Source organism: Apteryx rowi, unplaced genomic scaffold, assembly GCF_003343035.1.
Source record: "Apteryx rowi isolate R43461 unplaced genomic scaffold, aptRow1 scaffold_550, whole genome shotgun sequence".
In the NCBI taxonomy this organism is placed as follows: domain Eukaryota; kingdom Metazoa; phylum Chordata; class Aves; order Apterygiformes; family Apterygidae; genus Apteryx; species Apteryx rowi.
The window spans coordinates 108465-124968 of NW_020450817.1; the positions used below are offsets into that span (position 1 = coordinate 108465).

General features: G+C 38.2%; 1 protein-coding gene across 1 annotated transcript; it reads left to right on the plus strand.

Annotated features, from left to right (window-relative positions):
* The first annotated feature begins 11719 nt into the window (after nucleotides 1–11719).
* LOC112973524 (secreted frizzled-related protein 2-like) lies at nucleotides 11720–15193 on the plus strand. Its single transcript, XM_026081501.1, has 4 exons — nucleotides 11720–12006; nucleotides 12595–12764; nucleotides 13670–13762; nucleotides 14833–15193. Exons 1-4 carry the CDS (start codon nucleotides 11720–11722, stop codon nucleotides 15141–15143), a joined length of 861 nt encoding a protein of 286 aa, XP_025937286.1. The 3' UTR covers nucleotides 15144–15193.
* The last annotated feature ends 1311 nt before the right edge of the window (nucleotides 15194–16504 follow it).

Sequence of the window (16504 nt, forward strand, 5' to 3'; positions counted from 1 at the left end):
ATTGCTTTTGGTTTTACTGCCTTTCATGCTTTATGACTGCCTTAGTGGTTATGATGTCCTGGATTTTATTTGGTTAATATTATGAACTTGCTGTATGTCTTCCAGGTTTGAATTGCTTTCCATAGCAAGTGTTTGGCAGCACTAGCTAAAGTACTTTGAGGAATAAATTATTTATGTAAATGGCAAATTCATTCTGCACTGGAACCTCAAACCTTAGGAGTGGGATAAGGTGGCCTCCCATGAGAAAATGCTCAGGAAAGGCTGAAGAGCTGAGCTGAGCTGAGCAAGCAGACAACATTGCTGTGCCCCAAAGACTGGCTTTCCTTAATGTGTCAAATTCATACCAGAAGATGGCTGTGGGTTCCCTTAGGGTTAATAAATTCTTCTCAAATATGGTCACATGACATCATCAGCCAGTTCCTACATCCTTTGTGATCAATGAAGTAGGTTTAAAGAAGATTAAATCTCTTTCACCCCCTCCAAGAATTGTCAATAATTGTTAATGTCAATACAACTAGTTATAAAGAGTTTGAACCAGAATTGTTTCATTCCTCTTGGATATTTGTTCTTGGAAAGGAGGAAAAAAAAAAAAGGAAAGTATGAAAGTAGGCAGAAGTTGAAGCAGTGGTTTCCTTTAGTTTTCTATGTTAGTTTTATCTCAAATACTCAAATAGTATTCCTACCAAGTAAATCAAATGCTGAAGGCAGGGAGGGGATGATTGGGTAAGGAGTCCATTAAGCACAGGGGTCGGTGGGCTGGCGTTAGGTGGGAGCCGCTGTTTGTTCCTTTCAGAGCCTGGCATCCGCACCTGCAGAGCCCTGCGCTGGAGGCAAGAGTACTTTCCATACTGAATCTTTTTAAATATCATGTTCCTGAACCAAACATCCTTGCATCACCTCCTAAAAGACACTTTACCAAAAGGAGTGGGATGGGTGGCCGCATTTGTCAGTCTTACTAACATCAAGGTACGCCATGAGAACTGCACTGAAATCAATAGGACATACTGCAAGTCACAGTATGCAGTAATGCTCAACATAAGTAAAATGGGCTGAATCTTGGCTTTCAGTATTTAATCATGGATTATGGAAACTTCGCCATTGACTTCCCTGAGTACAGGATCAGCCTGTCAATAAATCCAGTAGTTCTATTCCGTATTCATAGGATGTCAGGAAGAAAAATACTACTCAGTGTGAGTCAGGATGGCAAAATCTGACCCTAATTATTAAAAAAAAACCACTCAGAGCATTTACCTACACAACCAAGTGTTCAGGTTACACTCTCTAGATATATATTTTTTAAATATATTTTTCTTTTGTGCAATGAAAGAGCTCTCCTGCATTAGTACATTTAACAGTAGTGAGGTTGTTGTAGAGATGTAGATATAAGCAAGGCAAGGCTTAGAGGGCACGGTAATAGTTTTTATCAGACAAACTGACATAACTGGGGAAAAAAAACAAGACACTCAGGCAAAAAGCTCTTTTCAGGTCTGAAACTAGAACCACAATCACAAATCTTCTGTCTCTGAGTGCTTTTGAGTCTTCAAAATACCTTCCCCACTAAACTATTTACTCCTCTATAGTTTCCATAATGAAACAGCCTCCTGTGGCTACCGTTATCAATCTTTGGTTACTGCAACCAGCATGAAACCCTTAACATTTAGGGAATGAAAATGGTTCCTTTTGCAAAAATCAGCGTCTCCTAATAAACCTTCAAGTTAATTATTTCTCTTGTTCAGATCTCCTTCCCTGAGCTTCATAAAATAATCCTAAACAAACCTTAGTTTAAAAGAGTATTTCAGGCACTTTTTTTTTAGTTTTAAACAGTTTATAAATGAATGCTCCCTAATTTTTCCCTTATTTATTTGCTCAGCTCTTGCTGTCATGTAACTATTTAGGATGGATTCATCTCAATTTCATTTCACAGTGGCACCACTGGAAGAAAAAAATGCCCTGGGATGATAGTAATTGACTGTGAAAGCCAAATAACATAACATTTTGCAGACAGGCAGAGTATGTTCTGCATCCAGATTAGCAAATGGGCCTCCTAATCCTGGCCTGCAGGCTGAAGGGGTCTCATCCATGTATTTAAATCCAAATAGGGTTTAATCATTAGGGTGGAGACTTCTTTATCAGTCAACTTCTCTTCCAGATAGGATAATAGACAGCAAATGTCTTTGATCTCAAGAGAGGCCCCGCGCATGACGCAAGCCGTGGCGTAGAGGAAGGAACCCGCGTTGCTGCCCTCTGAACTCCCCGAGACTGGAGGCCGACAGAAAGAGAAAGGTTATTTCCTTCCCCACCTTTTTCAAAGCGTGCTCTCTCTGTTGTTTTTCATTTGAAGACTGGCCCCTGTTTGTTTGAGGTTTTTATTGAATTCTCCCACTTCGCAGAGAATTTAAATTCTGTCATACCGACAAATGGGGCTGTCCTCCAAAACGAAGCTGTGGGGAGTCAGCAGTTGATGTAACTCTCAAGCCTGTTTGGGGAGTCAATACAGCAGTGAAACACTTTCTATAGGAGTAGTTGTTGAGGCTTTGCAGATTTTGAGAGGCTGTTGCTGTTTAATTCTCTACATGCCAGTGTTATCTGAAGGCATTATGAGAGCCCAGGGTATAAATAGAAAAGTTTAGTAATTGTACAAGATGGAAATCTATTTACTTTTACACAACTGTTCTAACATTTCTAATCAGAGAAACAAGAAGGCTTACAGACTACCCAAAAGGATGCCACCCCATACCTATATGACAACATAGAGAAAATCATAGTGGTTTGATACAAAAAAAGAAATAGTGCCTGTTTATCCATTATCACATTTGATGTCCAGGGCTGTGCTTCCACAGCAGCCCAAGACGATCGAGCCGATGGCTGACATGGTCCTGCCGCTTGCCTGCTGCAGCAACATGTTCCTCTGAATTCGTCCATACAGAGCTGTTTCACTTCACTAAGCTGGGAAAAAATAACCACAAAAAAAAAAAAAAAAAGAACAATCATTTGCCAGCTGAGCTGAAATGGCTCTGCACAGGTTCGGACAAGCGCAGCAGTGGATGATGCTGTGGAACAGCACCCGGGATCAGTACGTGCCCTGCTGTTTGCTGGAGCAGGTAGTCTGTCTAAATTAATCTACAGAAATTAATAAGGAAGCTAGCACAAAGTGTTCTTTGGAGGATTTGATGAAACATCTGAATCAACTCATGTTATGACGGAACTAAGAATACCTGACCGAATACCTGACTGATCTGGATTAAGCTATAGATGTTCCAGCTAAAGGCCTGTACCCAGACTGTTATTCTTCACTGGTCACAGAGAGGTGTGATTTGGCTCTGCATTTGTAATCAAAATGGGTTACACCAAAGGCCTGTGGCTTAGTTAATTGAAATTTGTAAAATGTTTTGAGTTTCTTGAGAGTTACATGAGAAATACTGAAGGAAAGTAGATTAGTGATAGTTGTAATAGCAAATGTGGTTTTTGGCAGAGTAATAAGCTGTATTAGAAAATATCTAAAACAGAGCGAAAATAAGTAGAGAATATTCCAACCTTCAGCAACTTTTACCCTTCTGGCACAGAACTCAAATAACACACACACAAAAAAAATTCCAATTGAATATTTGCATAGCAGTCAGGTAAAAAATATATACTGTCTTCCTAAGAATGGGTACACTCATTTTTGAAGCAGAGACCCTCCTTTAAGGGTTTGCCCCAACTACAATTTTTTTTTTTTTTCCTGTGAGTCCCAGAATAGTTTTTTAAAACTGACTCTATATGCACACTTGAGTTCAGGGCACAGCTATTTGTTTAGTATACATGTGTGTATTTGAATGCAAAAGTTTGGAAATTCTTTTAGAAAAAAATTTCTATTCAAGAATACTCTCACACAGCAATTTAAAAGTAAAGGCTAGGATTTATCCACAAAATATTTTTTCTTTATGGAATTTTCAAATGTAAATCTACACTCTTAAAAATAATAAGTCATGGTTTGGAGACAGATTTATAACAAAAAAAAAAAAAAAGAATCCAACAAACAGACACTACTCTGATATTCATGTCCAGGGTGTAACTTTAACCATTTTTTGACAAATCTTTTTTTTTTTAACCTCAGCTTACTAAAACCATTTGCAAGGGGAACACTGTTATGATTATTTACATTCAAATATATTTTCAAACCATGGAAAGAGCCTACCTTTTATTCAAGGAAAATTCTTGCTAATGTCAGAGGGAATTTTGTTTAGATAGGATTTGACTATAATATCTCAATTCATATATTTTAAGCACATTTAGTTATTTGTGAAACCTTCCAGACATTGTTTAAGTTTCCCTTATTCAGCAAAGCACTTAGGCTAAAGTTTGACTTTTAAACAAATGCTCAAGGCCTACTGATTTTAATAGCATTAATGAGAAATGAATTTGGCCTGCCATATATATATATATATATATATATATATATATATATTTGACATTATAATGTCAAATTGTGATAGTCTTTCCTCCGGTGGAACACAGACGTTAGAGTCAAAATGCTGTGGAGTAACTTGAAAGGGGTGGGCTGCAGGCCTCCTGGAGTCAGCTGAGCACTCTCTGAGGGTTTCGCTTGCTTAACTGATAGAGCTATCTCTAGTAACAGCCAGAAGCCAGACATAATTTTCAAGACTTAATGTGTTTTTGTCTTATCATGATAATCAGTAGCTGGCTACAGGCCACAGACAAAGAAAGTATTGGGAATAGACAAGATGACCCTGTTTATTTTCTCAATGGACTACAAATAGTTGGCATGTACTTGCTGTTTACTTGTAGTCAAAATAGTCGTTTCCTTATGTTCTTATGAAGCACTCTCAAAACTACATTTACTAATTTTTTTCATAGAAGTTTGGAAATCATTCAACACATTCTCCTTTTAACCTAGCTTTTTATTTTATTTGTAGTTGCTTACTAAAAACTACACATGAGAGGGGACTCAACTATGAAATAAATTTCTGTGATAAACAAGGAAAAAACAGAATCAACCCTAGAAGACTACAAAAATTGTTTCTCAAGTTTAAAAAACAAACGAGCTTTTCTGCATAGCAGGATTACATCCAAAATATGTAAAACTCCATCTGCCAAATGGCCCTTCATCCACAAAGAGAAATTAAGCAAAACTAGATTGAAACCCAGTAAAACTAATTAAAAATTAAAAGGAAACAGAGGCAAAATTAGCCAAAGCAGCAAACCAATAACAAAAAAAGAGAGGTTTAATTTTTTTACCTCAGGGAAAACAAAGAGTGACTATTACTGCTGACTTCATGTAAAGGTGTTTATGTAGTACATGATCGATAGTGTAAAAAAATAAATTCAGACAGACTATTTTGCTCCTACCTGAAAGCCATAATCTTGAATTTGCTTCCAAGACCTTAAAACTGTAGCAAAAATAACAAAAATGCTGAGTCTGCCACACTGCTTATGATTGAATATCAAAAATTCCACTTTCTTGATGATAATCTTCCCAGTGTTTCCTTCTCCTTCCTGTTATCTTGAAAGTAAACGGCATTGAAAGCAAATACAGCATTTGACCAATATTGTCTTTATCATAAGATCTTGTGTTGCAGCGCAATGGATATTGCCTGAGTATAGTTTTGAGAAGTGCTGCTAGTCTGTAGGTCAGCACAGCATCTGAGTTCTTATGCTAAAATCTCTTTACATGACTTGTCCCACTAAGCTGTGAGCAAAATATTGCTGGAGCGGAGACCTGAGAGCTGAATGGGTCAATGAATATCGCACTGCATTCGAATAACAAAGCTTTGAGTTGTGTGCCTGCTTTTGCTGCAGCTGATTAACCAGTCATCTAATCTTTCCATCACTGATTTACCTGGTCTACTTAGGAAATGCACTTACCCAGGTTTTGTGTAGTATTCAGCACACTTGTGTCTCTAAGGAATATTGTTGGAATATGTGGAGGTATTTATATGCCTCCTCCCCACTTTTGTAGTATCTGAACACTTCATATTCTAATACACTTAACTTCCTACATCCCCTCAAATAAGGAAGTACTATTATCCTAATTCTGTATGTGGAGGAGTAAATACAGTGGGGTTAAAGGTTATACAGGAAGCCTGTGGCAGAGTAAGAAACTAAATTTGGGTCACCCAAAGCCTAAACTTTCTCTTTCACTATTAAACAAAATTTCCTCTCAATTAATCAATTAACAGTAGTAAGGATAAAACTTAGCATGCCAGGGCAGTGAGCCCTTAACTATTTGCATTAAAGATTTACAAGGATTTTTAAGAAAAAATTGTACTTCTGTTTTTTTAAAAATTGAAGCAATGCAAAAGCCATTGTGATGAGTAAATTAAAGAGGCGTTTTCAAAACTATCCACAACTTTTCCTTTGTTGTTTTGCAGAGACCATACATGGCCTAATTGTTTTTTAATAAAATAAAAAATTATAAATGACACCCCACAGAGTAAGCATGTTGATGCAGCAAAGCTGTCATCTCAGTGACAACTGCCTGTCTGAAGCCCCCTTTTAGGACTCTGAATGTATGGTTACAAGCTTTGATCCTTGTCTAAGAGTCTTGCATTTCTGCAATTACACTTGAGATAAAAATGACTGCAGCTGAATATTGCAACAAATGTTTAGATTAAAAACAAAAAGCCCTAGGTCTGCTAGCTTGCTCTCAAACTCCTAGTTTCTTTGAAGAAAATTTCGGTCCCATTTCTTATAGGGTCTGATGAGCGGCTCCTGGTTAATCTCTGTCTGTCTCCCTGGTAACAGTCAAAGGAAGCGAAACAGAGGTGGGCAGGGAGGTAGTCTCCAACAACTATTCATGTTATCAGGGTCCATCAGCAGGTGACCGTTTCTCATATCCAGGAACAATAAATACAGCCTGTGGCTAATGGAACAACCACACAGCTTTCTTCAAAAGTTTCAAAGAGAATTAGCTGGAATCCAGACTTTGAAACAAAAGTTTCTCTGAACTTCAAGTCTTACATTTTGACTGGGCATCTGCAATTCTTTTGATAGTTTGCTCAACAATATTTTTTTTATGTTATACAATCTTTATTCAGGCAACCTGTGCATAGAAGTCACTACTATTAGAAATACTGCAGCCCTTTCAGCTATTACATAATTTGCATTAAAATGTTTAGTTGGTGTGATAACAGTAAATAACAGATTACTGTGTTCCTAAAAGCAAGCTGCGTGTATAACTGCATGATAGTTTTTTCAACACTAAGTCAATGAGCAGCTAAGTGTTTGCAAAAAAAGAGAAACCATGGTATAGCAACACTGGGTGCTGTAGCTCACACTTTTGCCAAGGAGTCAACATAGGACTGACCTGAAGCACTTTCCAAGCAACAGTGATTTGCATGTGCCTTTTTAATAACAGCTCTACAAGACTCTTGCTAAAAATGATAAATGATAATGGCTTGCTGTCAAACTGAGTTTCAAGGTGGCATCCTCTCGTGAAGAATATCAAAATAATTAAGTCAGCGCAGAAACATAGCCAAAATCTTGCGCATGCTTAAAAGTGACTTGTGAATGTAGGGAAAAGAAGTGTCAAACTGATAAATTCCTTAGTAAATGATGATGCTGAAACTAGTACAGGCTAAGCAATTTGACTCAGCTAACCTCTTGAATCCAGTGACTGTCAGAGACCAGAACCAGAAGTTCCCCCAAATGATCCTCTTTTCTGACAGAAGATGGCTAACAAAAATGACTGACTGGAGTTCTGGATAATGCTACAGCTTCAGCTCCAGCCTTAACCTATGACAGATAGCAAACAAAGACATTTGTGTGGGTTTTTTTGTTCTCAGAGCCAGCAATAATTCTTCAGCTGTGTCAAGGGCCTTTAGAATCATCATGCTTCATAATTTATGACAAATACATAAAGTCTTGTCATTTCCCTGGGAGTACTTTAGTCAAAACAATAAGGAAACAGTAAAACGAGAAGAAACAGAAGCAATGTAGAAGGGTAGCCACTGTGTGATTCTTGTGACAGTCTGCACCAGTCTATAAAATCAGGGAGTTTCTTCCCCTTCTGCCCATGAATCCTGCAGGTTCACAGCTGAAGCACTTTGCCAGACAGCGTGGAGCAGTAACTTGTGCTGCTCCTTTCCCATGTACTGAGGCCTTAAGTCTCCAGAGTGGTCAAGCCATCAGCCTCCAAATATACCAGTGCACTCACGCAAAGAAAAATTATTTTCTTTAGAATTATAAAATTATGACCCACTGAAAGTCAGCTCACCAAAAGCAAGAAATCCAAAGACAGTTAACTTCCCTTGAGACATAGCCGAGGCTAAAAGAAACTGTAAGGTACAGCTCTGTGTATGGTGGTTCATAAATGATTTACCCCTTGAGAAACCCCAGTAAGAAACCGTGACTCAGAGATGCACAATTATTTATTTCTAAGAAAGTTCCTGTGGAGACAAGGTTTGTTAGGGGAGGTATTAGCTCTTATGAGATCACCCCTCATTATGTCTATTCTGTCTATTAATGGCTCCAGGGGAGCTCTCAAAAGCAGATCTCTCCTTCTGTAAGTCTGCAAGCCTGATTTCAGGTGCGACTGGAGCCCGGCGGCGGCCGAGAGCTGGTGCGAGGGCCATCGCCAGACTGGGGACAGGACTGGGACGCAGGCAGCCAGGGCAGCAGCAGCCCCTCTGCGGGCACCGCCGAGGCCTCTCTTGTGGGAACAGCTAGTGCCTGCCAGATTACTGCTGCTGGATATAAATGTGCTCTTTAGCTTGCGTGCAGGGCTGTAAGCATGCAGCTGTGCTCCCTCCAAAGCATGTCGGGTTGAGAAATTCCCTTTCAGGTACCTAGGCCTATGAAGTCCAAGCTGCCTCCATCCAGAGCCTGGCAAGCAATTCTGCAAGGTGACCCGAAAACATATTAGCAGTTGCTTTCTTTTTTTTTCTTTTGCTTTTTTTCTCCATCAGATGAGATTTTCCAACCCCTCATTATTTGGAATAACAGAGCTGATTCTATTTTGTGGATCAGTCAAGTTTTTCTGTTAGCTGTGAGACAGTCACAGAGAGAAACATCTAAATTATTAAGAGACCAAATACCTTTTCTTAATATATATCTTACGTCACTCAGAAATGTGTGTATAATGCCAGGCCACACATGCAATGGAAAGGGTTCCTTCCCCAGAAATCTTGCCACCTAATTTCAGGTAACAACCAAATGAGAAAAGCACTGCAAAATAATGCTATTATGGACAGAGAGGGATTTGATTAATTTCATAAAATTAAGGGTTGACTTTGTAAAGACATCTACAACATGGATGGATGCAGAAGTCTGCTGCATAAGGGAGGACATTTGTATGTACATTTAAGTTCAGTTTCACTCCTGTTGCTGAATGCCACGGTCACTCTCAGGGTCAGGGATGTCAAGGTGTCTGTAAGATCTCTTGAACCTGTGTGAGCTGTGCACAAGGTGAGTCTCTCTCCAGTTACACCACCTGCCAATAGCCCCAAGCTGTTTTTACAGCTGGGGGGCGGGGGATGGCCAAGGCACAAAATATCCCTAGGCTACTGTGCTGGGTGAATTCCTGCTTCCCTTGCCAATTAAAGGTAATAGTAAAATTCCTATTGACTTCAATGGTAGTTATGCGCATGCATAGAAGTTGGGCTTCCGGCTTAGCTTGGCATATGCTTGAGAGCCAGATCATATGAAAGACCAGTTCAAAGCAGCTTTGCAGTTGGTTTGGAGCATAAGCCTGGCTTCTTCCCTCTGTTTGAGACAGCTTTCTGCCATATTTTTTGTTGCAAAATGATACTAGGAAGAGCCATGTGAAATTGTGGCTCCCGGTGATACCCATATAGATATAGCAAGAACAGGACTTTCACTGAGTTTTAAACAAGGCTCTTTAACTTCTTATGGAATACATGAAGCACCTGACAAAAGGATACTACCGTGAGGTGTTTTATCGGGCCAAATCAGCCTGGTTAGGTATTAGGTTCCTCTGCTTTGAAGTGAGATAAGAGATACCAAGAAACCACATTAATTGGAAGAAACTCAGAGCCAGAAACAAAACATGAAAAGAAAAACGGAGCATTTCTCTTTTTAAATATGTATTTAGATCCTAGAACCTTGCGTGCTGTCATTTTTTTCAGCATATTTAAACAGAAACTGTAATTTTTCCAGTAGCTTAGAATAAAGAAAACAGGTAAGGAGAAATCAGTGGGGGGTTTTCATTGATTTAAGTGATTTCATTGATGCTAGGATTAAGAATCTAACATTTAGGTATAATCACATAGATGACATGCACCACATTGTCTAAGTGTACTACATCTAGCTATAAGCGTAAAAATCTGCTGTTTCTGAACAATGTATTTTAATAAAACATCAGTAATTACTAGCTGCTGTGCTGTTATGAACATTCTTATTTTAATCTATTAATCAAGCCATACATTTTACAATAGATTTAATATTAGTAAATCCACCTGCATGTTATTGATATCTAAAAATGTATTCTAATAAATCATATAATAAGAAATGGAAATAAAAAGGACCACTCATATCTAATTGGAAAAAATGCTTTCATCAAATCTGTTTTTAAAATCTTCTACTCCTTTATCTGTTTCATGATGAAACTTTTCTATTCATAAGAGGTAAGCTACATATTGATCAGATTCTCTGTCACTCCTCAACCTCACCTCTACAGCTAACAAGCTGTTCTTCAGTGCTACACGAAGAATAATAATGACGTACTGTGTCAGTAATTCTGTTTTTTTTTTTAATTTATTATTTAAGAAACTAATACTGGCTTTTATGCTACAAATGGAAAAAGTACACACCTGGTATTTGCTTTCACATATCTTCATATAATTATAATTACTTAATAAAATATGTGAAATACTGAATTATTTGAGCATTTGTAAGGGGAGCTATGTTCATCTGAAATAATAACAAAACTTCATATGCTTAACCATCTTTTCATTTCAAATAAATATCAATAGTCACAGTAGTCCTACAATATTTTTCTGTCAGAAAAGATTTGATCCACCACTGAACTTGAATACATGAAAGGTTCAAGTTCTGTAGCCAGCTGATAGTCAGATACCCTAATCAGTAAAACAATTCTTTACTTTAGGGTGCCTATTGAAATTAATAGAAGCTAAAACTTTTACCATGTCATGGTATAGGGATCTAAATTTCCAGACAGAATGCTATCTTAATATCGTAAGGCTGTTTTTTTATAGTACTAGATGAAATAAAGAAAGTATCTCTCCTACATTGTGAAACAGTGCAAGAGACACGAGCAATTAGCACAAGCAAAACATTTCCACGTGATAAGTCAATCTGGGCTGTTTTTTCTGCCCAGTCAGCAGTGTCTGAAACCAAAGGAGACGCAGCAGCCCTAGGAGACAGCTTGTCTGCCCAACCATCTTTCCAGGGGATCTCTTCATTTGATTTAGAAAGCACACAGCAAGGTTTCTAAGTGTCAAAATTTAATATGCCACATAGCACGCTGCAGCAACCAACGCTGTCAGGCATGTGAAATCCTCTATCAAATCTGTGTCTTTAAGGAACATACTTGTATGCTTTTGTCTCCACCTCCCTGGTTATCACAACAATCGCTTGAGCAGGCAATAAGACCAGGTCTTGTCTCAAGTGATTTGGTAAGCAGTTGATAACCAATGCTTCATTCAGCTCTTGGGGTATATAAGCCACAAGGCTTTCGGTGTGCCCCTATGCTTTGGGGGTTTTGACAACTCCTATCTAGCAGCCCAGGAGTCACTGGAAGATGTTCTGGACAGCAAAGATGCTTGCTTTCGCTCTGAGCAGTTTCCTAAGAATGGCCACAGGCTTTGACATTGGATTATCCACCAAATGTGTAGCGATACCTAAGGAGATGGATATGTGCCACAAGATCGGGTACTCTGAAATGAGGCTTCCCAACCTGATGGGACACACGAGCATGGCAGAGGTTATTCTGAAGTCCACCACCTGGCAGCACCTGGTGCACACTGACTGTCACCCTCACGTGAGGACCTTCCTGTGCTCTCTCTTTCCACCCATCTGTTTAGATACGTAAGTACCACATCACAGTACAAAAATCCAACCTCTTTGCCAGAACAGGGATCAAATCAAATGCGTGTTTATCTTAATCTAAAGGTGGCCTCCAGTCCAATTATTTATCTGAAATAATTTTGTTAACTTTTTTCCTGCTCATTGGAGAAAAATGTACCGCAAACATGTTCCACTTAAACTTTAGTTTGCTTAGGGAGAAAGAATGCTGTTGCCAAATAATGTCATGTTTTATTTTGTTACAGTCAGAATGTTACTCTTGTTTTTAATCTGGGGTTGAACCTAGGTGCCTCTGAAATGAAACACCTATTGTGAATAAAGTTATGCTTTTACCGAATCTTTTCTGAGATAGTAATAAAAAATTTTTAAAAACTTATGACTTAATTCTATAAGCATAGTCCAGTCCATATACAGACCACTTGCATAAAATATGCACAGCTACCCCTTCTAGAACTGTATTATTATTGGAGAATGTTAAATATCAATGAAGATGATGTACTTTGCACAGAAATTACTGTTGAAATAGTTTCATAGTTTCTGTTATCTCTGAGTGAGTTTAACTGATTCAGCCTGATATTTCCTTTGGCGCAGGTTTATCCATCCTTGCAGGAGTATGTGCATTGCTGTTCATGACAGCTGTGCACCTGTGCTGGCCTGCCACGGGCACTCTTGGCCTGACAGTCTGGACTGTGATCGATTCCCTGCAGACGAGGACATGTGTCTGGCATCTCTTGCAAAAGAACATAAATACCTGCACAAAGGTAGATGGAAGATGGGAGAGGGGAAAGGGGAAGGTGGCCATACAGTGTATTCCACAGAATCAAGAAGAGACAATGGTATCTGGTTCCCAGACGGTGTAATTTTGTAGATGGGGTCATGTCAATGCATACTTGTGTATCCTGTTTGTGCATATAGCAGGGGAAAGGGCTAATATTGCAGTGTAATCTAGATCAGATTTCAGCTGGTATTAATCAGCATAGTCTCAATAAAATAACATGTAGATAGTCTAGTAAATGGAGGAAGGTGATTATCATCCTGCACAGATACAGTCTGTATCATATCCACTACAGCATACTTGATTTATTTTGCAGTCTATTTATAAATTTTTCAATGGCCCTTATCACTGTGGGGTCTGATAAACTCATATACACAATGAATTGGTCTTAGATCAGCTCAGAAAAGTTGGGAGGAATTATTATATGATTTTCCTTAGGGAAACCTGAGACACTGTGAGATTGATGTTCAAATCCTCAAATGTGCTCAGGCTTATTAACTTCTGTAGAAAAGAGTAGAAACTGGTTGATATTGGCACATCCAAATTCATATATTCACAGCCCTAGTCCAGCTGAACCCAGGATCACTAACAGAATTGTTCACCTAACCTGTTCCCTACCCACCATAGCTGTCTAAAAAATAATACAGCATTTGATGCTGATGACTGACTTTGTCAGTCTGAACAAGGACTGAACAGGCATGGAAAACTAAATTCCTTTTCATCACTAGCCATGTTTTCAGGGTAGCATGCAGACATTTACATTATCACTGTCCATTTGCATATTTTCTTTGTCATACCTATGGCTAAAAAGTGGGCTCCCAGCTTTCCCAGCCGCAAAGTAACGCAAAAGATTCTAACAGGTAATAATGCGACTTCAATATTTCTTACCAGTGCTGCCAAGGCCTGCGTGCCAGACCTGCCCAGCAGTGGAAGAATTCTTTACACACAAAAGAGTACTTGAAGTTTTCTGTGACAATAACTTTGGTAAGTTCTTGCTAATATGACTGCTATTAAAGAAACTAATAGCTCTTCTAAAATGCTTTAAAATTAGGATTAAAATAACTGGCAGTTTCTGCTGAGATTTCAAAGTCTAAATCCTGAGAGTTTGGTTGCTGACTTAACCAACCCTAGGTTATTTTTTAGACTATGTTCTTTCTAAACAAAATATAAGGAGGATTTATTTTGCATGAAAGGTTTTTTTATGATCTATTTTACAACCAAGTAGCTTTTCTATTCTTGTCTGGTTGGATACATTGTAAAATGGAAAATATGTGTGGCAAAAGCAGCCAAATAAGAAGATCTGTCTTATTAGTGGTTAAACCCAAAGTAAGAGTCCTTGTTACTTGTATGCATGAGTTGTATTAATGTCACACAGCTTAATCAAAAGAAGACTCAGAGAATTATAACAGTAAAAGAAATTTCTTTTATAACAGTAAAAGAAATTCTTGCCTCATGTTGTCATATTGGAGTGACAGGCAATACTTTTGAGTTTGCCCTAGAAACTTCCTGCAAAGCCCTTTGAAGTCAATGCAGACACTCCTAGTGATAGATCAAGTGTTGGTAGAGTTAAGTGGGAGAGGTAGATGCCTGTAATGAAAAGGGAATAGCTAAAAAGGATGTTATCAGCAAGAATTACCAGCTATTTTTGCTGAATGGTTCATAACATCAAAAAAGTGAGTTTCAGTAGAATTGCATGGGTGACTTGGGCTGCCTTCTGATGTTAGAATAACACTTAGAATATCTAATTAATAAGCTTAGAATATCTAATTATCCACAAAGTCTAACATACGCCGTGACGATAAAAATATATTAGTCATCTTCAGGAAAATATTATGTTTTCTTAGTTGCATGATTCAGTGAAAAAATTCTCAACAACATAGCCTTTATTTAAAAAATGTTTTAAAGTGTATATTGCTGCTGGAGAACACATCACCATACTCTATCATCATAAATTACAATAGTATTTTTAAGGAATTTTCCCACTTTAACTGGTAGTGTTTCTTATTACATTTGAGTAAATGGAGTGATTTACATGTTTTCTTTTTTTTCCTTAGCAGTGAAAGTAAGGCTGTCCAAAAAGAGAACAGTACTCAGTAACCAAGAGTATAACATTGAATGTCGAGTGGAATTCATTATCCAGGGGTCACTTCTGCCTTATGAAACGCAGAATATGATACAACAGTGGCTGCTTATCAATGAAAACTGCACAGAAAGGATGACTCAGACCCATCGTCCTATGGTGTATCTCCTTGTGGGGAATATTGAAGAGGGTGTCATTTTAGTAAATCAAGTTTATCGCTGGCAGAGGAGGGACTCCCAGCTGACTTTGGCCACTCAGAAGTGGAGATACCATAAATGCTTGTAAATATTTATCTTATTATCTGTAAAAAAGATTATTACACTTCTCATGCCAAACCTATCTTGTAAATAGAAATGTACTATAAGCGGAATGTAAAGTCTTCTTTTCCTTTTAAAATGTATTATAAGTTGAACTCAAACTCCATGTAAGCAGGCCTATTTTCTCAGGTGTTCCAGCTGTTCACATCAAGTTTGAACTTGGTCAACCACATAAAAATGTTTCTTTATTTCAAAAATGTTTTAAAATATGTATGAAACCTGATGTAAAACAGTTTTAATTCAGATCATAGCCAAGTACATTTAATGTAGTTTTCCGTACTGTTCTTCCTGCCATTTTCTCGGAGTTACCTACATTTTTCCTTAATGTTTACTTAATCCACTTCATTTTCTCCTATTAGAGTATTGTAAAAGAAGGTGGCCCTCTGCTGGTCACTTTTGCAGGAATCAAAATAGAATAAATAGGAATAAATAACTGTAAACACTCCGTGGTTAGCCCCTAACCACAGTAAGATTTGGTTATTTGGTGTCATTTTACAATGATAGTGTTGACATTGTCTCAGTGGTAACATGAGAGCATAGGCTAAATGCATTTTTGAATATTTTTCTTCTTGAGTGACCATCCTGAACTTACACAGTTCAACTGGAATCTCATCAGCCTCCTCTAATGAATTGTCCATTTTCATTTTCCTAGCTGAAATAAAGCATTAGACACATTAAAAAAGTCAATTCAGGAACGTTACTAAGAAAACTGTAGGGGGTTAAGGGAATGATAACAATTCAAGAAATGCAGAACATTACAATGGCCACATATTTGGCATCCTCAGTTGCAGTGCAATATTCTGAGCTGCTACCAAAGAGCACATGAAGATAGACAAAACTTGGCTTAATTTTAGTTTACTTCCATAAAGATGCGTAATAGTCGCAAAACCAGGTAACTGACAATATGTAAATTAGAAGCTGTTTCAGTAATATAGTGTCTGTTGTTGTTGTATTTTTTGAAACAAATACTGGAAAAGTTTATGGCCAGCAGCTTTCTAAAAGGCCAGTCTGTGTTCCTGTCCTCAGTGAATGTAGGCCTGTGCACACGCTCCTGATGACACTTGCTCCATCACTTCCTACCATGAACTGGAAAACTAGTAGAAACTGAGGAAAAAAGAGAAGATGAAACAACCTATATTCAATTTGTATTGCATAACGAAGTTACAGTTTAGAAGAAAGTAGGTTGTTCAAAAGCGCAGTTCATTTGATCCTGCTGAGTCTGTGTTGGTCTCTGCTGGTAAAAGAGTAAATATTTAAAGGCGGCTGTCGCTGTTTACGTACGCCAGCTGCTCCAGAGGGCGGCTGGTGCAGCTTCGTGTCAGCGTGGCG